Source organism: Gobio gobio (genome assembly GCF_949357685.1).
Source record: "Gobio gobio genome assembly, chromosome: 22".
NCBI classification, from domain to species: domain Eukaryota; kingdom Metazoa; phylum Chordata; class Actinopteri; order Cypriniformes; family Gobionidae; genus Gobio; species Gobio gobio.
Genome location: NC_137118.1, coordinates 20,615,649 through 20,639,751, shown reverse-complemented (window position 1 = coordinate 20,639,751; position 24,103 = coordinate 20,615,649). Strand labels below are relative to the sequence as shown.

General features: G+C 39.5%; 2 protein-coding genes across 5 annotated transcripts in view; one reads left to right on the top strand and one right to left on the bottom strand.

Annotated features, from left to right (window-relative positions):
- Window positions 1-3,013, top strand: part of zfand5b (zinc finger, AN1-type domain 5b) — a 13,746-nt gene extending 10,733 nt beyond the window's left edge. For 3 of the 4 annotated variants that reach the window (XM_079804561.1, XM_079804558.1, XM_079804559.1), the window contains exon 5: window positions 69-1,615. In XM_079804561.1, the coding sequence (XP_079660687.1) occupies window positions 69-217 (149 nt within the window). In that variant the 3' untranslated portion in view covers window positions 218-1,615. Of the gene's footprint in view, window positions 1-68 lie in introns of all 4 variants that reach the window. The other variant, XM_079804560.1, reaches the window with a different exon arrangement.
- Window positions 3,009-24,103, bottom strand: smc5 (structural maintenance of chromosomes 5). The gene is made up of 24 exons (XM_079804512.1): window positions 23,863-24,103; window positions 23,646-23,787; window positions 22,784-22,836; window positions 22,532-22,694; window positions 22,065-22,199; window positions 21,835-21,975; window positions 21,169-21,330; window positions 21,006-21,077; window positions 15,427-15,682; window positions 15,090-15,244; window positions 14,885-14,998; window positions 14,473-14,567; window positions 14,247-14,379; window positions 12,248-12,421; window positions 9,157-9,326; window positions 8,857-8,980; window positions 8,476-8,598; window positions 7,747-7,875; window positions 7,557-7,652; window positions 5,991-6,095; window positions 5,783-5,902; window positions 5,332-5,511; window positions 3,370-3,465; window positions 3,009-3,293 (listed from the first exon to the last, which is right to left on the bottom strand). Exons 1-24 carry the CDS (start codon window positions 24,012-24,014, stop codon window positions 3,162-3,164), a joined length of 3,222 nt encoding a protein of 1,073 aa, XP_079660638.1. The 5' UTR covers window positions 24,015-24,103; the 3' UTR covers window positions 3,009-3,161.

The window sequence follows — 24,103 nt, the reverse complement described above, 5'->3', positions numbered from 1 at the left end:
ATGTTCCTACACGTCACTCCATATAAACACTCCATCCATCATTCTGATGCCGATGTCTCGTTCGCCAGGGTTCGACTGCCGCTGTGGGAATCTCTTCTGTGGACTTCATCGCTACTCGGACAAGCACAACTGCCCCTACGACTACAAGGCAGAGGCTGCCGCCAAGATCCGCAAAGAGAACCCCGTGGTGGTCGCCGATAAGATTCAGAGAATATAAACCTCTCGCCGTCTTCACCTCGATTTTGCGAGAGATCAGATAAAAGGACTCGCACTTTGACCTGTGATTCTAAAGACTAGTTTTTTTAAATTCCAGTATGGGAAAGAATCTCGTTTCTAAGCCAATGCATGAGTGATCACTTTGTTTCCATCTTTCTTTTGCTTTCTGTTGTTGGTATATGAGCTTCAAGTTAAAAGAACAAAACAATTCTATAAGAGGTATGAAGCCAGAGACGTTGCCTAACGTGTCCGTTTCGGAGTATCCTGGAATCTTGTGCTAAAGGCTGACTGTCCGTCGTGATCGTCATTAGTTTACTTTGTGATCGTGTCTCCTGGTTGGTCTCATGACGCGGGACTCTGAAGACTGTTACCGCTCTGACCCGAGCGCCGTCAGAGCAACAGTGCATGGCTGGCTCATGTAGCAAATGGACGCTCTTCTGTTTCCTCCGGGTCGAACGTTTCGCCCTCCCATTAGAGTCAGCCTTTTCGACATTTATCAACCACTTTTCTGCTTGAGCATCAGCCTACGCGAGTCATTGAGCTATTGGAGTGATGCTGGGTTTCTCTTTCATGTTAAAAAGATTTTTGTTTTTAACCATTGACGGACTTTGTGGAAAAAAAAATATATAATCCAGTTCCGATTGTTTAATGCAGCCAGACCAGAATACTTCATGATCGATTTTGAGCAACCATGTGTCCAGTATGGATGGGGTTAGACATGGCAACTAACTAACAATTATTGATCCTCCCACATGACCCTTCAAGTCATTTTAAGTGAATTTATTTTATTTCTTTTTCTCATTGATTTGTAATGTGACACCAATGTATGAAAACATGGTTCCTGGGCTCGTTCAGAGAGTTGAATTTTTTTTTTTTTTTAAGTGGGTGTTTTGCATGGTTAGTGAAATGAGTATTTTACAGTTGACCACATACTAGAAGTCCATTTCATTTTTCCCCCCACTCTCTAATTCACCTTTCTTGTGTGTGTGTGTGATTGATCTATTCAGTGGGTATTGAGTGTTAAATCAGGTTAAGAAATTAATGGTATTGTTTAGTGTCATTTAATCAGCCCTTTGAGTGTGCTTGTGTTGTGAGTCAGTGTGAGTATGTGACTAGTTTACTCAGTGAATGCCATCTTTGAATCTGAGGCTCAGTCCGTTTCCTGTTTTTTGGGTCTGGCTGCACAGCGCTGTTTTATTTTAGAGCTTTGTCAGTTTACACAGTAAAACTAACCATCTGTTCTGATTTTGATTTTAGTTATGCAAGTTTGTACAAACCATCTTTATTTATTATATGTATTGCGCATATAATCTTGTTATCCGACATTACTGCGAAATTGTATCATGTAAATAAAATTATGTACAGAGATATCATTAAAATGTGTCCTGTACTGTTTTGTGCTGCACTGGTGTAATAAGTTAATTCTAAGATTGATTTGTGCAAAATGAGAGCTTTAAAGGGATGGTTCACCCAAAAATTTAAATTACCCCATGATTTACTCACCCTCAAGCCATCCTAGTTGTATATGACATTCTTCTTTAAGACTAACACAATCTATCCATCATACAACTGCTCCACACGGCTCGAGTGGTCCTTCTGAAGCAAAGCGATAGTGTTTGTGTAAGAAAAATATCCATATAAGATTTTTTGACTAAAATAACTAGCTTCCGGCAGTTAACAGTACGCGAGTTGACTTCAATATTTCATAAATTATCACAAAACAATAGCACAACGTGCTGTCAACATAAAACTGCCTCACTGCTCGAATCAGTGGCTATTGTTGAAACGTGTTGAATAAATCTTTATTTAAATCTTAGATATTTTTTCATTTAAAATATCTCCATGTAGTTATATGTAAATGACAGCCTATATTGTCAATGCAAGACAGTATAATTTAACATATAAAATTGTCAAATATTAAAGTCCCCATGTTTTTTGGATTTTAGTATGATTGTTAGTCTTACTGTTATCTATAAGCTAGTGTGCTCAAAAACAATGACAGATTTCGAAAATATAAGTCTCTCACTTCCGCCAATATGGATCAATGATTTTGATGAGATCACTCTGCACTTCTCATCAGAGTTTCTGTCCAATCAAATGCTCTCTAGAATCTGAAGCGTGCCGCCCCCTACATTATAAATAGACGCTGAGGCTGAAATCAGTCACTTGTTCACACATTTACTATTTCCTACATGGTGAACGGCCCATAGTGCACTATATAGGGGATAGGGAACAATTCAGACAGTGTAAATGTGCTTTCCATTGGGGTGAATGAAGTCTGGTTTCACGTTAGTGTCAGGCGAACCGCCGCAGCTCCGGTCCAGAGACACAATATGTGCGAGTTGACACATCGGACCTATTTTAATTCTGCACAATGTTTTATGGATATAGTGATATGGAGGACATTAGGAGGAGAAACTGCAACTTTGCCGAGCTCAACGGCTCTTGTCGAGCTGTCATATAAATGCAACGCTATTGGCTATTTAAAAAAAAGGGGAGGTACTGTTTGATATGTCCTGCCCGGTTTCCTGTTTCTGCATCTTATCTTGCACTCTTTCACCGTTAAAAACTGCAGCAACGCGCTACATGTTTGGTATATCGTATCTGTGAACGGTAAAGTCTCACCTTCTTTGATTTGATTGGCCAGCTCAATCATTTTGACCAGCCTTGACTTTTTGTCAAATTTAAATGTCAAATATCTTGGATTAATATTTTGGATGGGTGTTACTAAGAATAAGCAGTAATAATAATACCAGTGATTCTTCCTTTAGTGAAAATAAACACTACACATTAAGGAAACAGCAGTTGTATTTATAATAACAGATCTTTTCATCAGACCGCGAAACATTTTTTACACATATTAAGGCACTCATGAACAGCATATGAACTGGTAGTCCAACAAGAACTTGACCAACAGCTCAGCATTTAGCAAGTTTACTTGAACTTCAGGAAATGGGTCTGCGTTTGGCACGTCTGAGGAAGGTTTTCTCGTTCCATTTATTTGGCTCCAGCATGTGGGGTCCGTTGTGAACACAGAGGATGGTCATCTGCTCTGCGTACTGCAGGTTCTGTAGCAGCTACAAACACACACACACACTGAATTACACACCCACATCAGTGAACACGTCACACAGCCATATTCAGTAAACTAACCTTAGGTGTGATGAAGAAATACTGAGACGTGTTCACACCGCAAGCGGTTCTCACAACAATGTCAAACACTCGTCTCTCATTGACCGGGTCCATCCCCTGCACACAAAACAACAAACACCAATCAAACACAAGAGTGACACGCACCTACACACTCCACCTGAGGAATGGAGAAAGGAAATACCACAACTATACTATACATGTTCTCCTACAAATCTGTTTCAGTCAGTGGCTAAATCTTCATTGTCAAAGTTTATGTCTAAATAATGATGTAAAGTTTCTGTAGTATTTTCAGTTTTGGTTTTAAATCTTTCCCCGCCATTGATGGAAATTTCCAGCTTTCTGTGTTTTCACTGTTATATGGTAGGGGCCACTATTATGCAACTTTTGAAAGAGTACTGAATCTCCTGATCAAAACACAGTGAAGAAGACGCAGAAACAAGCAGTATCATGTAAGAAGATGCAAATATAAAAACGCGATCATCAACATCAGGCACTTTTGATTAAAATGCTGTTAATGTTACTGAATGAAATGTCAACCCAGGACAAGCTATAGGACTGTGCAAGCATTGGGGGTGTTGATCGTTATGAATCCAATCTGGATGTGGTCTTTGACAAAAATGTGTTTTTCTCAGCTTTTTGCTCAAAAATGTAGCTTTTTTTTATTTTATTTTATTTTATTTTTGTATTATAGAGATCCTATTATAGTTTTTATTAATAGTTTTAATTAATTAGTTTTAGTTTATCACTTTTATTTCCTTTTTAGTTATTTTAGTACATCAAGTTAGCCTGACAAGCCAGACCCACATCAAGACGTTGGGTCTGGGAACACACCATTGGCATTGCTCAATCTGAGGGGCGGGATAAACGGTTGTCTTTCAAATTCCCTCTGCACGCAATAGGATAGCGCTACAACCAACCAGAGCAACGAAGAAGGTGAAGCGGAGCTAGTTGATAGATTAAACTTTCGCCGTATCCGGTCGGCAAAACTCTGAACACATCTTCCTTTTTTAAGAATAACTTCAGTGTCGTCTTTGTTCTTTCCTCAAAGAAAAGCTTAACGCCAAGTCTTCCAGAGTCGCGGCCAAAGCCGATTCGAAAGACCGCTATTCGACAGCTTCTTTGTAGAGATGCTCCGATCAGCATTTTTGGGGCCGATTACCGATCACCAAGATCATGATCTGCCGATTGCCGATCACAGAATGGCAGGGTAATGGGAATCTTTTATCTATAATCTTGCAGAGTTTGCACCATTTGTAGAAATGAAACTAACTCTAAATTAACTGTATTGAGAAAAAAAACTGTAGAAATAGGCTAGAGTCAAGATCTTGAAGAACCACCAAGTGTTCATTTTAGAAAATGAGATAACTTAAGGCTACTGTAGGCCATCTTTCCCAAATAAATGTATACGGTATAATAAATGTATATAATTATCTCACCTAAATATTTGATCATGCAGTGCATTTTTGTTTTTAAAGACAAATTTTCAGGTAGGTCTAACATTAGTATTGAGATAAGAAATACTAAAGACATTTAATAAGAAATCAAATGTAAATTAATATTGGTCTTCCCTGAAAAAATTAAATTAGATTAATCCTTACACTTAAGGTTGCAAAAGTAAGTCATTCAAGAGCAGTGAGTGTCATAAAGGTTCATCAAACAACACAAGACAGAGAAACTCAGAGACAGCAGCAGTTTATTCGACAGCTGTCACTTTAAGAGCGAACACTGATACGGTTACATGCAGTTGCACAAACGTTCACTCGCGAGTCACGGCGGGGTTTACGTGCACACTCTCAAGACGGTCATTTAGTACATACATTTGTGTGTATCTGACCATTTCACCGCAATTTGTTCTCGCAACCAGTGAAGATTCACACCCCTAGCACATTCAAGCACCTTTAAGGAACATTTTGGCTGGAATCGACTAGGTAATTCTGGAATCCAACCGTTTTAAGGGTTTACCTGGTTGATCTCGTCCACCACTCTGAAGGGGCAGCGGTTGAGCTCCTGCAGGGCCATGAGGTACAGCATGGTGGACACACTGCGCTCTCCTCCGCTCTGATGGTGAGGCGTGAGCTCATGCATCTGTGCATTGCTGCGAAACTTCACTTGGATGCGGATGCCGTACTTATCATACTCCTCCTGAAACACATGTTCAAGATGCTCCGTTTGCTAGAGTCTGACACCCAGTATTGGGTACACTGATGCGACAACCCAACAAAGTGTCTGTCGGTGCAGTGTGAATTGGCAAATTTACAAATTTAAATACTGCAGTACAAAATATGTGAAACCCAGTCTCATATGACCCAGTACTGACCAGCTGTTGTGTATGAGAGAACGGTTGAAAGTGTACGAGAGCTTCAGAGCCAATGATGGCCATACTGTTGAAGAAAGGAAGAGAATGCGTCCTCACCTCATTCTCCGAGTGCAGATCCACCTCTCCAGCGCACTGCATCGAACGAAAGAAATCACTGAAGCGCTCATTGATCTGATCCACCAGCTGCTTCAGAGGATTCAGCCAGCGCTCTTTCGCCTAGGAAACACATCAACGTGCTTGGTAACTCTTTTCATCTGTTTGCACGATGGAGATGTGTGTGTGAGTTTTGCATGGTCGGACGCACCTCAGCGATGTTTTGTCGGTAAGTCGTCAGATCGTTGGTCTTGTCGTCCAGCTCCTTCTCCATGTTCTGAATCTCCTGTTCGCGTCTGTTATATTCCTCCACCACCTGAGAGTCAAAACCAGCAGCACATGATTGAATAGAAGCCCTTCTCTTCATTCATCTGAATTTGAACTGACTATATTCAAGTATTTATGCTGCTAACTCTGTCATGCTTTCCAGCTAGGAAGTTGTTCGGTAGGGAAGATTACATTCAGAATGAGATACTGGCTGATGAAATGCATTACGCAGACTTTTGATTGAAATTTGAGCCGTGGTTTTATGCAGGCTACAAATGCACACTTAGAAGATCTAACAGCTGCATTCAAAGGTTGCACGATTTATGGAATTAAATATTTATTAGATATTCAAAGACTTGTTTCAATGATAGAAATGTGTATTTGCTGAATGCTGACATTGGATTAGAAAGTATTATAGCGTTTGCCGGTTAATTACTAATAATAGAAGGGCTAATATTTTTCATATACCGTTTATTTTCTGTTTAACAGCACTGTTTAATAAACTGTCTAGTAAACTAATGAAGAAGGAGAATGGGAGCTTGGGCACTGGGTTCTCAACACTGTCAAAATAAAAGTCCCGCTTTAGACCAAATCAGCGGCGTGGGTTCTGGACGTATTTTTTCCATTCACTTCTCCCATAGGGATTTTAAAAGAAGTCTTTGTTAAAGCAATCTAAAACAAGCCAATCAGATATGAGGTGAATTACAACATAAACTTTGATTTAACAAAAATACAAAAGGTACAGGATTGTGAACTTAACCTGATTTAGAGTTGCAAACAGCATAATTAACTAAAAAATTAAAAAATTAACTAACTCATTTAAAAATATTGATTATATAAAAACAAACAAATATTTAAGTACTTTGAGGCCAAATTGAGACTCGATGACATCATTCACAGTGCAGCATCATGGGTAATGTAGTTTTTCACTATACATTTAGCTGATAAAAATAATTTAAAATAATCTTGGCTGACGGCTTCAACCGAAGCAAATACCATTGATTAACAACCTCGTAGCTCACAGTAGGGCCGTCTTGGTTTAAGTTATTAAAAATCTATTTCCCTATGAAGAAAACGCAAAGTTTTTACTTCCGAAACCCGACTGTTGGCCTTGGAGATTAATCATTAGATAATAGTAGGCGAATACAATTCAATTAAGATACATTTGGAATAAAATATTGCCATTAGAAATGGCATATTTCAATTAATAAGGCTGGTAGAACCATTTGGAATTGACATTATGTTCATTTGCAAGGTGCTCATGGTTATCAGAGGATATTGATAATCCCAAAATGGACAAATATTGAGGAAAATATATTTTAGAAGCTAAACTTGGAGCTTTTGTGGGCATCCCTAATTGCTTTATATATGTAAAGTTAGAAATCAAGAAACTATTCTTAATCAGAACAGTTCAGTTGTCATGATGCATTGAAGTTAGGACTGGTTCATATCATTTTTAAAGGCGGAGGTTAGGCAAAGTGTGAATGAGCTGATGTGTTGTTGGTCTCACAGCATCACTGAGGCCTGTGAAGCACTCCGCTCTGGTCTTCTCCTCATTCAACATGGCATCAATCTCATCCAGTGTCTCAGGCAACTGGCTGAAGGCCTGAAAGGAAACGACACACACATAATGTTGTAAAATAATGAATTCAACACGTAATGGAGGAGGACATGGAGTGTGTGAGGTAGACAGAGCTCACTGCATGTAGTTCCTCTGGGACCGCCGCCTCTCCAGGGATCATGTTACAGATCTCAATGGCCCTCCTCATCAGGCTCTTACACGTGGCCAGCAGATTGTTCTTTATCTGGTCCAGCTTGGTATATGCTACCTGTACCGACACACAGACACACGTTCTGGGGTCTTACTGTGCACCATTCATCCATGGGTCAGGAATCTTTCATTAACTACATTAAAACATACTGTATTCTCAAATATTCAAATTCTCTATCTGAATAATTAGAGGCATTTACAAAGAAGGTGCTTTGTGGTTAAAACATGAGACGTAGGAAACACAAGTTCTTGAGTTTTTACAGTCATGTGCTGTTGATGTAGTGTAAACAGTGCGGCACTTTCAGAACGCCGGCTTACCATTGGCTAAGGCTGCTCACGTGAGCACTACGACGAATGTGTACGAATCACTCTGCCGTAGAACCAGGAAGTGCTGTACTGTTTACACTATTCAACAATTTCTTCTAGTCTGAGTCAGACTCTTACACTGTTGACGTAAAGTCCTTATTTTTTTGCGCACATAAAGTATTCTTGTCGCTTCACAAAATTAAGGTTGAACCACTGGAGTCACATGGACTATTTGAACAACGTACTTACTACCTTTCTGGGCTTTGAAAGTGTTTATTACATTGCTGTTACATATTTGTTAAATATCACAAAAGGTTGTAAAAGACTTTTGACATCTGACAGACTGACTGACCTCTGCTTGCTTGAGTTCAGATGAACTGTCCCTGCAGTCCGTCTCCAGTTTGGTTTTCTCAGCAGAGAGACCTGCACACTGGAGAGCCAAGTACACCTTCTCCATACTCAACCTGGCCTTCATCTACACACACACACACACACACACACACACACACACACACACACACACACACACACACACACACACACACACACACACACACACACACACACACACACACACACACACACACACACACACACACACACACACACACACACACACACACACACACACACACACACACACACACACACACACACACACACACACACACACAAAGCTATGAGACAAGAACATCCAAGAATAGAAACCAACATGCAGAGAGCACTAACACACCTGCATGTATTTCAAATACTCCTCCATTATGGCCACTTTCTTGTTGTTTACAGTAGCGATCTTGGCATTCGTTTCCTCTTCAATTGCCTCCAAGTTGATCTTATTCTGCTCCATCTGCCTCAAACTACACAGAGAGAAAAACACAATAGTGAAAAAGGCATAGTTCATGTCTGTAACAAGAGTGTGGGATGAGAAAGTTTGATTTGGACAAACCCTTCACCCAAAGTTTGAGCAATAGCAATGAGATGCCTGCCTAATACGAAAGAAAGAAACACACGGATGGGTTTTGGCAGAAGGTACCTGTCCTGTTTTGTACTGATTTTCTGCTCCAGTTGTCTCTTCTTGCCTTTCATCTCAGACAGTTTCTTCTTCTTAGCACGCAGCTCATTATCACGGCGATCTAGTTTGCCTTGTTGCTCACGAATGGCTGCCATCCGTTCATCAATTCTGTGAACATTACTCTGTGCTACCTGTCAACGAGATGTCAAATGATACATTACCCCCAGGTTTCACAGACAAGGCATAAGCTTGTCCCAGACTCAAATTCATGTTTGAGCTGTTTTGACTGACATATCTGTCAGTGCCATTGTTTTGTCTCAAGCTGTACACCAGCATTGTTTTTTTTTTTGTTTAATAATGTTTATATAAACTACTTAAATGTCCTAATTGCTTAATTAAAGGCTTAATCTAAGCCCTGTCTGTGAAACCGATCCTACATTGTTTTATTTTAAAACATTTCCCATATGCAAAATAACTGTACTCAGAAAGGTATTGGTAGAAATGTACAAACCTTGTTATGGTTTTCAGCAAATATTCATGACCTAACGTTCCATGAAGAGCAGTGTTAATTTCGTTGACGAATAATTGTCATCATTTTTGTCAACAACCCTTTTTTCACTGATGAAAATGAGACCTTAACTAAAAAAGAGTTTTGGATGACAAAAACTATGACGCAAATCTACTGTCATTTTCCGTCAAGGAATAAAAACGAGACAAATGTTAGGGAGGGACGATTAGGGAAGAGGTCAATGTGTATTTCGAGCTTGATTATGATTAAAAGTCACGCATTATATATACGTTTTTGGTTAAACAAAAAAAGTAAATTGAGCTCTCTTTTGTTTATTTTTTTGTCAAAAACAATGATGTCAAAATGTCAGTTTTGACATGTATTCAAGTAACAGTCAGTAATTTAATGCTTAATTAATGCATTACAATTTAACTAAACTCATTAGATTTTAGTCGACTAAAACTAAAAACAATTAAGGTGACTAAAATATGACTAAAACTAAATGGAATTTTAGTCAAAAGACTATGACTAAAACTAAATCAAAATTTGCTGTCATAATTAACACTGGTGCATGATGACTGAGTTTACATTTTTGGGTGAATTATACCTTATAAATACAGCAAGTTGAGCCTTGGATAAAACAACTCTATATCGCGATTCATCATTTACATCAACGATACATATCGGCGCATTTTTATATCACGATATATCGATTTAACGATATATATCATTACACCCCGTTACCAATAAAAGCTTATCATTAACAAAAGCCATCTTTACAATGAAAAGGTGGAACAGAAACTGCATCTGAAATAGCATAAATGTGTATGTACACATAAATGATAAAATTAACAGGAACTCTTTATGGAGTCATTATTGTCAATTAATGCTCTTGATTTTGCAATAATGATTATTAATGTCGATTAATAGATGTGTTTGGGGAAACTGCACGTCATATTCTGGCTACATAGATAAAACAATCTTAGAACCCTTTCAGTTTTTCCCCTACAATGTATTCAGAGAGAGAGAGTATATTTTATATTCGCTTTATTTCCCCCCCCCCAAGGATTATAAAAAGATGATATGAGGTAAAACTATTATAAACTACGGTATACCCGCGTGCCGTCTAGCGCAACTTCCTTCCCTTCACAGTGTGCGCTGTCTTTTCTCCCCAAACATGCCTTTAACGTCAGATTCAGCACAATCTGTGATTGTTGTCAAATGCACTCTCCACTTTGGCTAAATTGCAGGACGTGTTTGATAAAATTAAAAGCACAATAATCCATGCAATAGACGCAGTTTCCAAGTTCAAGGCGGGTGCGGGTGTGTGTGTGTGTGTGTGTGTGCGCGCACGCTGCGAAACGGACCGCCTTGTACATTATGCTTTGTGTGTGCGACTAAACCATCAAATAAACAACAAATAGCCTATATCTCAAAGTGACCGGCTTGAAGAGTATTCACACAGTTTATCTTAAATGGGCGTAAATAGTTCGGAGAAATCAATGGGAGAATGATATTATTAGATCTGCATTCGGTCTTAAAGGGGCAGCATCTAATAAACCTGCTGACGATTGAGCCATTAATGTGAATCAAACAACAAGGCAAAGAGAAAATTACTTGCAGCTCTTTTATGATAATGTGATGCTCTTAAAAAAAAAAAATTATATATTTATATATATATATATATATATATATATATATATATATATATATATATATATATATATATATATATATATATATATATATATATATATATATATATATATATATATTTATACACACACACACACACACACACATACATACATTTGATTAATAAAAAGTTAAAAAGAACATCATGTAACAATATTTCACAACACTAGGCTACTGTTTTTTTCTGTATTTCTGATTAAATAAATGCAGACTTGATAGGCATAAGAGACTTTTTGCAAAAACATAGTATCCAAACTTTCCGCACAACCCTGGAGGTGAAGTAAAATAGGCTATGTAAGCTAGTCACCTTTTAAACGAATGAAAAGTTTAATTTGGATTTTAATGTTCAAAATGTCCATTTCTATCCACAAAACTTGCCAGAAGTCATGGTTTATGTTTTTTATTTTATGTCTTCCGGAGGTGCAATTAAATTGTAGTTGGAAGTTGCTGCAACCAGGGAATCAACTGCTAATGACACTGTCAGGTTATCTTGCGTTCGGATGCTGAGGTTTGGAAACACAATCATGTGAGAAGCTTCTGTGAGGGAATTAAACCAAATGATTCTGATGACAGACTTTAGCTCAGGCATTTCAGAACGACCAAACCAACATTTGAGATGCTGTGCGATGCGATTGGTCCGCTGATTTGACCAGTTATCCAATCACATCCACTGTTGAGGCAAAATCACGTGAGATTTTTTTGTTGCACATAGAGGGATTTATCCGGTATCCATGTCTTCTTATCAGGTAAAAATTATATCCACCTCAATTGCATGTTTTAATGCACATTTAAAAAATATTTGCACATCTTGGCATTTTCATCCAGTGGTTATTTTATGCAATATCCCAAAATGCGCATAAAAATGAGTGTATGGAAAGATAGCTAGTGTGTGAGATGGGCTTCACTCACTCTTATTTGCTCCTCCAGGTGTCGTTTCTCGTCTACATCTACAGCCGTGGTGAGGAACTGTGAGGGCCGCAGGGCAGAGTTACTGGAGACCACGTTATTAGAGTAGGAGGACTTCTTCACTGTGTACTTCTCCTCCGCTGTGTAGATCATCCTCAACTGAACATCTTTTATCACCTGCCACAGAAAAATAAAACGGGATAAATAAATCAGGAAAAGCCTATAGGACCCTATTAAACCCTAAATTCCTTTTTTTTCCCCCTCAAATTCCTTGACTTCAATTTTAATGGTTTAATGAAATCTCATTTAAAAATCAAAACACATCAAATCAACTGATTTCATAAAACTTCTAACAATTTAATAAATTTTTTTACAAATATAGTTTTCAGAAATTCTGTGTTGTCCGTTTTACTTTTTCTGTATTCTGTTATATAATTTAATACAAATGTATTATCTTCATGTCCTCATACAGTGAGAAGGCAGGTGCAAAAAATAGGGCTGCACGATATTGAAGAAAAATGTGTTATGCGATATCTCGATAATGCAATATTCAATATGCAATATGATAATACTTTAAGTGTGTAAAATCAATTTAAATTATATTTAAAAACTGAGATTGATTCCAACATACAGTATGTTTCACATTCTTTCTGGGAAAAGAAAGCATCACTACAACTTCTGAAAGTGAACAGCAGTGCTTTAGCATTACATAAGTTAACAGATTTTAACATCAGTTAAAAAAATTCTCACCTTGATATCTAGTTATATCTACCTGAAAACTTAAAATAAAAATGAAATAAACAGTGCTTTAAGTTTTTCAGGTAGGGCTCCATCAGATCTATTTAACAGTAGCATTCCACTAAGATACAATACGGAAACTGAATAATCAAATATAAAAATATAACACTGCATAGTAGGGGTGGGCAATATAGTGGTAGACACGGTTAACCTAAAATCACAGGGCCCTAAGTTTGTATCCTCTGCCAGCTACATGAGGTCTATAAGGATTTTTGGTTAAAGGAACACTCCACTTTTTTTGAAAATAGGCTCATTTTTACAAGTCCCCTAGAGTTAAATAGTTGAGTTTTACCGTTTTTGAATCCATTCAGCCGATCTTTGTATCTGGCGGTAGCACTTTTAGCATAGCTTAGCATACATCATTGATTCTGATCAGTCCATTAGCATCTCATTCAAAAAATGACCAAAGACACTTTCAATATTTTTCCTATTTAAAACTTGACTCTTCTACAGTTACATCGTGTGCTAAGACCAACTGAAAATGAAAAGTTGCGATTTTCTACACCTATATGGCTAGGAACTACTTTCTCATTCCTGCGTAATAGTCGCGGATCTTCGCGGCCGTACCATGGTTGCAGCGGCGCAATGATTCATTGGTATTCTGTGAAACATGGTGGTAGTATACACCTTCGACTTACTATCACAGCCCTTTACAACACACAGAACCATGGCTAATCACACAGGTAAATCCACAACACAATTTGTCGGCTGCAAGCCTGAAACTTTCTCTGCAACTACACAAACTTAGTACTGGTCACACTGAAAGTTACCTAGCTGGGGGCTACTTTCAGGCGCTGCGTAATATCATTGTGCTGCTGCAGCCATGGTACGGCCGCGAAGATCCGCAACTATTACGCAGGAATGAGAAAGTAGTTCCTAGCCATATAGGTGTAGAAAATCACAACTTTTCATTTTCAGTTTGTCTTAGCACACGATGTAACTGTAGAAGAGTCAAGTTTTAAATAGGAAAAACATTGAAAGTGTCTTTGGTCATTTTTTGAATGAGATGCTAATGGACTGATCAGAATCAATGATGTATGCTAAGCTATGCTAAAAGTGCTACCGCCAGATACAAAGATCGGCTGAATGGATTCAAAAACGGTAAAACTCAACTATTTAACTCTAGGGGACTTGTAAAATGAGCCTATTTTCAAAAAAAGTGGAGTGTTCCTTTAACGTCCCAGCTGAATGAAGGAGGACCCACCATCTCGATCATGCTCTTGGTCTTCTCTGTTCCTACAGGTACATCATTGACTTTGTACTGATGGCACAAGTAACTCATAACCTCCTCAGGAGCATCAAAAAGCTCGCGCAAGTACGAGAAGAAGCCATAACGCCTGCCAAAAAAAAATGATATACACATAATAAATACATATGCTAAAAATGAACCGAATAAGATGTCTTGGTACAGGTCAAGAGGAAGGTGTTACTTTAGAGTCTCGAGAGATCGTGACGGTGGTCTTCCAGAGCAGGACTCCATTGGAGCGATGACGCTGTTGACTCTTAGCTTCTGTGAGTCTCGCACCTGAGAAAACATGCCTCATCTTACTGATTTTACCTCATTTACCATCTATTATAGATGTTTATTATGCTATCATTTTATTGCATTATCATATAAATTAAGGCTATAAACTGTAAATAAACATGGCACATTTTGTTAACAAGGTTTCAAACCTTTACAAACTTCATATGAAATTAATAGAAAATTGTTCATATAATATTTAGTTCAACCTCCTGAGGTGAACAATCACTATTTTTTCTCCACTGACCATTTGTTAAAATTAAAAGAAAAAAAAAAATGGTGTCAGCTTCATTCTAAGTACTACATGGTGAGCTTCCCACCTCTGCCATGAACCTCTCCATGTCCTTCTGTTTTTGAAAGACGAAAGCTCTCAAGTCATTTACAGGAATGTGACTCTCAATGTATTTTGCGTGCCGAGCATCACGGACATTTATCTGGTAAAAAAAAAAAAAAAAGAGTGAAAACATCAAACCAATCTGTTTGAACAGCCATCTCCAGAAAAGTGATCAGCTGCTAGGCTCTCACCACCAGCATCATGGGCTCGTGGACATTGCCTTCAAAATGGTCACGGTTACTCCTCAGCCACATGAGGGCGGTGTAGGTGTCACGAAAACGGCTGCGCAGTTTATCCTCTTTCACCTTCATCATGTCCTCCAGACTCCTCAGACGATTCTGCAAACCTTCAAAACAACAACCAACAAAATAAAAATGAGTACAAGACTTAATATGATGAACTGATATTCACATTTTTAGTGGTTTCTCCACAACAGGCAAAGATATACACCATTATAACTCCAACATTTCCTGTTTATAAGACACATTTGTACGTTTTTTTTGCTTTTAAAGTGAACTAAAATATTACGAATAAATTCTCCATAAGCTTCGTCTTTATCTCTGCGCAGGTCCAAACTTTCGCCATCCAGTTTGGCTTTTTCTTCCTGGATGTTCCTCAGCTCTGCGTTAACAGCCTCGATCTGTGGCGTGACGTCCTCCATGCCGTCCATGTTCTGCAGCTCCTTCTGCAGGTCTCTGATCATGAGCTGCGTGTGTCCAATCCGCTTCTGCCGGTCCGCCTCCTCCGTCTGCTTCAGACTCAGGTCCTGTCTGATGTCATCAACCTAGCGGTTGACAGAGGAGACAGTGATCAGTCAGTGTTTTAATACAGTCTTTAATGGTGTTATAAAGCAGTGTTTCTCAACAGGTGGGTCGCAAGACCATTTTGAGTGGGTCGCGGAGTGTGCAGTTAAAGAAACAATAACTCTAAATGTTTTACTAATGCAAGACTTATTTTGTAAGACATGCATAAAAGCTGTTGACTCTTCAGTGAGACGCAGTTTAAAGGCAGGGTAGGCGATTTGTTCTAGAAACATTTTTTTGATGTTCTGGTTGAAAGTCTCTTCACATCCTGATAGCAACCACAAAGTTTAGTGATCTGTATATATCGTCTGTGGGAGGCATAGGACCTTAAAATGTTTGTCATCACAAAATGTAAACATCACACGTCATCAGCGCATTAGATTAGATTAGATTAGATTCAACTTTATTGTCATTACACAAGTACAAGTACAAGGCAACGAAATGCAGTTTAGGTCTAACCAGAAGTGCAATAGCAGCAAGTGCAGGATATACAATGGTTGCGTAAGTGCAGGACGTAAAAATGTTCTGAATATATATAAATATGTATAAGTAGAGAGATGGTTATTACTATAAGTAGAACTGAATTTACAGATGAATATATACAGTGAATAAATATACAGATGGCTATTACTATAAACAGAATTTACAGGTGAATATGTACTAGAATATAATATACAGATGGCTATTACTATAAATAGAATTTACAGGTGAATATGTACTATGAATATAATATACAGATGGCTATTACTATAAACAGAATTTACAGGTGACTATGTACTATGAATAAATATACAGACGGTTATTACTTGAACAGAATTTTACAGTTAGAGGTATACAATAATATGTTAGGCTAATATGAGGAATATAGCAGTGGATTAAGTTAGTACAATAAATTATGGACAGAGCTATCCGAAAGAAAGTGTAAAAGTGCAGTGGAAAGTGGTTGCATATTACAGTTAGAAGTACGGTGCAAAATGCAAATGTAAACATTTGTTCGTTTGAGAGTTCGTTAGAAGTACGGTGCAAAATGCAAATGTAAACATTGTTACTGTAAATACAGTCGGCAGTGCAGATGAGCATAATCCAGTTACGGTATGGTGGTGCAGAATGCATAGGTAAACAGTTGTTACTGTAATAAACAGTCGGTAGTGCAAATAACAAAGTGAAGGCAGATGTGAGGTAGGAGAGTTCGCAGTTTATGAGGGAAGTGGATCAACGGGGGTTTGAGTTCAGTAAAGAGACAGCTCTGGGGAAAAAACTGTTCTTTAGTCTGCTGGTCCTGGTCCGGTGGATCCTGAAACGCCTGCCGGAGGGCAGGAGAGAAAACAGTCTGTGGGCTGGGTGAGAGGAGTCCTTGAGGATGCTGCGAGCTCGATGCAGGCAGCGTTTCCTCTGGATGTGTTCGATGGCAGGCAGTGGAGTTCCTGTGATGCGCTGGGCAGTTTTCACCACCCGCTGCAGTGCCTTGCGCTCCGCAACAGAGCAGCTCCCATACCACACTGCTACACAGTTGGTCAGGATGCTCTCTATTGCGCAGCGGTAGAAGTTCACCAGGATAGCCGAGGAGAGCTGATTCTTCCTCAGTGTCCTCAGGAAGAAGAGGCGCTGGTGAGCCTTCTTGACCAGGCTGGAGGTGTTGGTCGTCCACGACATGTCCGCCGAGATGTGGGTCCCCAGGAACTTGAAACTGGAGACACGCTCAACAGCCATTCCATTGATGTGGATGGTGTCGTGTGTGCCTCTTGACTCCTTCCTGAAGTCCACGATGAGCTCCTTCGTTTTGGTGGTGTTGAGGAGCAGGTTATTATCAGCGCACCATGTGGCCAGGTGCTGGATCTCCTCCCTGTAGGCAGTCTCATCGTTGTTGCTGATGAGACCAATCACCGTAGTGTCGTCCGCAAACTTGACGATGGAATTAGTTCCATACACAGGCTTGCAGTCGGCGGTGAAGAGGGAGTAGAGAAACGGACTTAGCACACAGCCCTGTGGTACACCAGTGTTAAGAGTGATGGATGTGGAGCAGGTGGATCCTGATCGAACATTCTGGGGTCTGTCGGTTAGGAAGTCCAAAATCCAGTTGCACATTGAAGTGTTGATGCCCAGGTCTCCAAGTTTGGCAATTAACTTGGATGGGATGACAGTGTTGAATGCTGAGCTGAAGTCAACAAACAGCATGCGTGCATAAGTGTTTTTACTGTCCAGATGGGTGAGCACAGAGTGCAGTGCCATGGAAACGGCATCCTCTGTGCTCCTATTGCTGCGGTAGGCAAACTGGTGTGAGTCCAATGTGGATGGTATAGAGTCTTTTAGGTGTTCCAGGACCAGCCGCTCAAAGCACTTCATAATGATGGGTGTGAGTGCTACAGGGCGGTAGTCATTAGGGCACCTCGGGCTGGAGTGTTTCGGCACTGGCACAATGGAAGTGCGTTTAAAGCATGATGGTACAGCTGCTTGGGCGAGAGACAGGTTGAAAATGTCTGTAAAAACCCCAGCGAGCTGCTCCGCACATGCCCTGAGCACACGTCCAGGGATGTTGTCTGGTCCAGCAGCCTTGTGCGCGCTGATCCGGCTCAGTGCCTTGCAGACATCTGTGGAGGAGAGTGTGGTCAGCTGAGGGTTTGAGCTTGGTGGCAGTTTCTCTGTTGTCTCTTTCAAAACGAGCATAAAAGTAATTTAGCTCATTCAGGAAGTTGACATCAGTGGCTGCGGGGGTGGAGTGGGGGGGTTTGTAGTCACTGATGGCCTGAATGCCCTGCCACATGCGTCGAGGGTCAGAGTTGGAAAAGTGACCCTCAATCTTAAGCTTGTAGCAGTGCTTGGCCTTTTTGATTCCCCTCTTCAGGTTTGCCCTGGATGCGCTGTAGGCTTGTGCATCTCCTGATCTGAAGGCAGTGTTGCGTGACTTCAACAGGAGTCGTACTTCCCTGTTCATCCAAGGCTTCTGATTTGGGTATGTGGTGATCTGTTTCTGGGTTGTAACACTGTCGATGGTGGTATTGATATGATCCAATACTGAGGAGGTGTAGGAGTCAATGTCCGTGTGAGCGCCACTGGTGGCTTGAGAAGCAAACATACTCCAGTCTGTGTTAAGAAACCTTTCCTGGAGTGTGGAGTCTGCCCCCGCAGGCCACACCTTGATGGTTTTCATTGATGGCTTCACGCGGTTGATGAGGGGTGAATGTCATGCTATGTAGAGTTAGACAGACGTCAGTCGCAGAGCACCACAAACAAACAGCACCTGCCTTTGTTTCCTAAAACAAACAAAAAAACTAGCTTATGCAGCTTATGCTGCTGCCATAACTACTGTAATTTGGAAGAGTATAATGGCGAAATGAATCTGCCGCAGTCAGGTGGTAGAGGTCAGAGCTCTTTAAGTTGTTTATGTTCATAATTATTGTAATGTTACGTGCTTTGAGACCTCACTCGTCCCCCATGCAGCTTTTGTTTGCTCCCTGCTGTACGCGGAGGCGTGAAGGAGGCATGGTTTTGGAGACGCTCTGAAGGGAGGGTGGGATCTTATGCTTTCAAAGCTAGCTCACTATTGCTAGCCTTTCTGAAAGTGTCCATGTGTTTTATCGACAGTTCATGTTAGCATTGTGTATTCATCTGTTCCATAACCTTAACCCAAAATACCACTTTATTTTTATTTTGCGTTATAGAAATAGAACATTTTTGATGACTGTGGTGGCTCATATGAACTTATCAAATAGCCTTACCATATACTGTTTATTCATCAGTAAGTGATATTCATACAACTTATCTATATAATAAATAAAGTGGATGGTACTTGTGTGTGTCAACTAGGGGTCGACCGATATGGATTTTTTTTTAGTGCCGATGCCGATACCGATTTTTTTTCATCAGCCTTAAGCCCCGTTCACACCGCCAGCGATAATGTCGCTGCATGTCGCCAGCGCCAGAGATTCATGTCGCTAGAGGGCGTTCCCACTACGGGTTGCCTATAAACGTCATTAGCAGATCACCCTCGTCCTTCCATGCATCATTTTTTTTAAAATGTGTCTCTGTATGTACACAGAGACATATAGTAAAGAACAGGGAAATTGCTAACATCTAAAATCAACATCTCCATCTTAACACGACACCGCAGTAGCTATACAGCAGACGGATCACGTGCACTCCACTGACTTCACTCCTATAGGTTGTCGCTCGTGAAAATCGCTTCTCATTTGCATAAAGTTGAAATTTCTGAACTTTTGTCGCTTGTCTCGTGTCTTGACACGCCCACATTCTGTCGCCAACGGTCACTGTCGCTCGTGTCGCCGACATTGAAAAGAATGGGATCGTGTCGCTTTGTCGCTGCGTGTCGCTGGCAGTGTGAACGGGGCTTTAGCCGATGACCAATACAGGCTGCCGATTTTCTTGAGCCAATATTTGAAGCCGATACTGCTTTTGCTCCCTCAATTAACAACATAAAAATGACACAATGATCAGGATGATAACAATTTAAAATTTACAATTTAAAAAAAGGAACATTTATTGAACTAAAAGAAAACTATATTTAACAAATAGTAAAAACAGGTGAGGTAGAACAAGAAAAAAAAAAAAAAAAAGTTCAGTGGTGAATTTTTTTTAAGAATAAATAAAATAATTACACTATTGCACAGTATCAACAAGCAAGCAGCATAACAAAGTGCACACTGACTGTACTATACTTAATTTTAAAACTATTTACAACCTGGTCATTTAATGGTTACACTCTAAAAAATGATGGGTTAAAAATAACCCAATTGCTGGGTTAAAACAACCCAATTGATGGGTTAGTCCATTATCAACCCAACTTGGGTTATTTTTAACCCAGCATTTTTTAGAGTGTAGGTGCACTTAACTTAATCTCTTGTAGAGCAACACCAGCGGTAATTCAGGAAAAAATCTCCCAATGCTCCACGTGAAACTTCAGTCTTTCGACCTTTTACCATTGTGTCAATTCTCAATTGATTTTGATTAATATGCGCGAGGGAGGGAGAGCAAGAGAGTTTGAAGACGGTGAGAGCTGCCTGTGGACGCCTGTCTGTAAATAATGCAGGGGAAAAAAATACCGGCGAACGCAGCAGCCTTATATCGGCCGATGCCAATACACGTAAAAATCGCCAATATCGGCCGGCCGATATATCGGTCTAACACTAGTGTCAACCATTTTTGAGAAATAAATACGTCAAATACCTAATCATTTTGTTTGTGATGACCATGTAAACCTGAAGGTCCCATGGCCAAACCAGCTGAGAACCACTGTTATAAAACACTGTCTTAAAATGTTTCATAAGCGGTTCCTCTTTCAGAACAAACCTCTTTATTCCTCAGTTCAAGCTGATCATGTTTCTGTTTACATTTCTGAGACACCTCTCTGATACTGGCAGTCTGAAAAAAAAAAACAGAGGCATACATTTTTTTTTTTACAAAAAAGAGGTTAAACAGATTGTTGGTAATAAGGTTTGTGATTTGTGCTGACCTTCTCTTTCATCTGCTGCTCGATGGGCTGCAGCTGACTCTCCACCGAGCGGATCTTTCTGAGCAGCGGCTCCTGGGCTTCTTTCAACGACTTCAGCTTCCTTTTCATTTCCTCTCTTTGCTTCTTCACCCCCTCCAGCTCTTTACGTGTCGTTTCATACTCCTAAAAAAATTTGAAACAGAAAATAGTTTAGAAATACATCCAGTATGCACACTTGATTTGATCAAAGGGACATATTTTGCGAATTTTGGGACATTGCATAAAAAAAACCGCTGGATGAAAATGCTAAAATGCACAAAAAATTGTATTCACTCAATTGAGGTGGATAATGTTTTTATCTGATAAGAAGACATGAGCATAAACTACTATGGAAACACAATTACTAAATAAATTCCTCAAAAAAATGCCTCAACAGAGGATGTGATTGGATAACTGGAATAACGAGAGGAGCAGTTTCATTGCACAGCATCTCATATGTTGTTTTAGTCATTCTGAAATGCATTAATCTAGAGTGAGGATTAATTTCTCTCAGGACAGCTTTTTAGCACTAATGCAACAAAATGAAACACAACAGATGTGAAACACAATTACGACTTATGATCAATCCCAAAGAAACCGCCCACTCCGGTTTTGGGAAAGTTTAGCTTAGTAAGATCGGACACTCACCACCCAGGGTTTCTTCTTCTCTAGAACTTGGATATTGTCCAGATGTCTCTTCTTCATGTAGTAACGTTCCACATCATGCTTGCTCCTCTCATTCCTCTGTTTGGCCTTCTCTAGGAAGTTAGCTTTCTCCTTACAGAGATTCTGTTCAAGTACCACAAACAGCATGGAGTAAAATTAGGTCAAAGGCCTAAACACAATATACTGGATTTCAATACAAGAAAAGCGTTTACCTCCAGTTCCCTCTCCTTGGTGCGAAACGTCTTGAGCTCGCAGTGAAAATCATACATTTCTGGTGGGCCGACAGACTTCTCAGTGGCTTCAAGAAGCTCGATCTTACTCATCTTAGCAAACTCACCGACCTTCTCCTGTGACACCAGATAAAAGGCAGAGTATTAATTAAAGAAGACCTTTTATGCAATGTCTTGACTTTGTTTTTGGGCTCTACTAGGATAGGTATCCATGCTTGAATGTAAAAAAAAGAGATTATTTTTCATATATTAGGCATTTTTGCAGCACCTCTCTTCCCAGTCTGTCAGTAACACTTTTCCTGTCTCTATGACAACATTACACACTAAAGATAGCTGAACATGGAAAAAAAGCATAATATGTCCTCTTAAAAAAAAAAAGTAATATAATATAAGTATATAAATAGCAAATGTTTGGCAATATATATATAAAATGCAATACCAGCACTCACCTGTGGAAGGAACTGACACAAGTTCCCGACCTGAATGTGCAGCTCTTTCACAGCCTCCTCCACAGCCTTCTGACTGGCGTGTTTTTTATTGAGCATCCATGAAGACTGGTTGTTCTCCACCTGGATCTCTCTGGTGATTATCAAGTTTCCACTCGCTCTGTATCTGGACACAAACAAAAGATGAACTGAGCAGCTCTATGTCTCCCCAAGCACTTTTGGAAATGGAAATTGTACAAATATAAATATACTTACAACTCGATTTCAACTGAACCTTTATTACACCCTCGCTTCACATACAGACCAACCTAGAAACAGAAACATATCTAGTTCATTTATTATTTATTGACAGTGCAATTTTTGTATCATTAATATACTATATTTTTCTTTTGTTTTTAAATATTATTCATATTTGAATGTTTATATTTTTATGTTCATTCTTAAGTTTTAGTAATTTGTTGTGTTTTTGTCTTTTCTTAGTTTTAAAGGTCGTTTTTATTTCAGTTTCAGGCATCTATTAATGGAAGTTCAAATAAATGAAAATGAGAAATTTTAATATGCAAATAGCTGACATGAAATAAGTTTGTCTTTCTTATTTTATTCCAAGTAATAAAATTGTTTATTTATGTTATTCGTTTTATTTAGCGATATAATAACCCTCGTATGAGATAAGTTGTTTCTGAATGTAAAATCTGAAAACTGTATTCAAAAAAGAAAACATTTTCAAAATTATACTTTAGTTAAAGAGACAATTAAAGTGCTAACAAATTCCTTAAAATGTATTTTGTTTTAAAGATAAATTAAGTCTAAAACATTCTATTCCTCATGGAACCATTTCAATTTCACATTAGATGTAAAAACTCATGTAAGAGTTGAGATTTACTGGCTTGTAAACTTTTGGCAAAGAATCCACAAATGCAAAATTTGCATTTACATATATTTGTGAATCCTGTGAATTCTATGTGTGTGTGTGTGTGTGTGTGTGTGCTAAACTACACAGATATGATCAGTTGATGTGAAATGATTGGCAGTGTCACACTGGAAGTGACACTTTTACAATCTAAAACAGGTTTGTAGTCTAACACAAGCTGTCAGGTAGCTCTCGGGAGCGACTCGCCTTGTCCCCTCGGCCCAGGACGGCTGTTTTTCCAGCCAGGCCCAGGCAGATAGCACACACGATACTGGACTTCCCTGTGCCATTGGCTCCCACGATCATGTTGAGTTTGGGCCCGGGGAAAACTTCTGAGTGATCGTACGTGCTAAGAACAGAGATGACCGTGATTACAAACATGATTCAGCATGACTGAATTTGACAATACTTTCAGGTCACTTACAGGAAGTTGCGCATGGTGATGCGGAGGATAGAGCCCTCCACGAAACCACCTGCGTGGCCATTTGTGCTGGTGGAGGGTGTCGCTTCGCGGTTGGAGGGCTGTGAGTTGGTTAATTCGTGGCTTATTCGTTTTCTCTTCTGCGGCAGATCCATTTCTCACCCCGTCGATCCCACTGACGGTTGATAGCAAGCAACATCACTTTCGTTTCGCGCCTGTGTTGTGAGTATGTCGCCGTGTGATT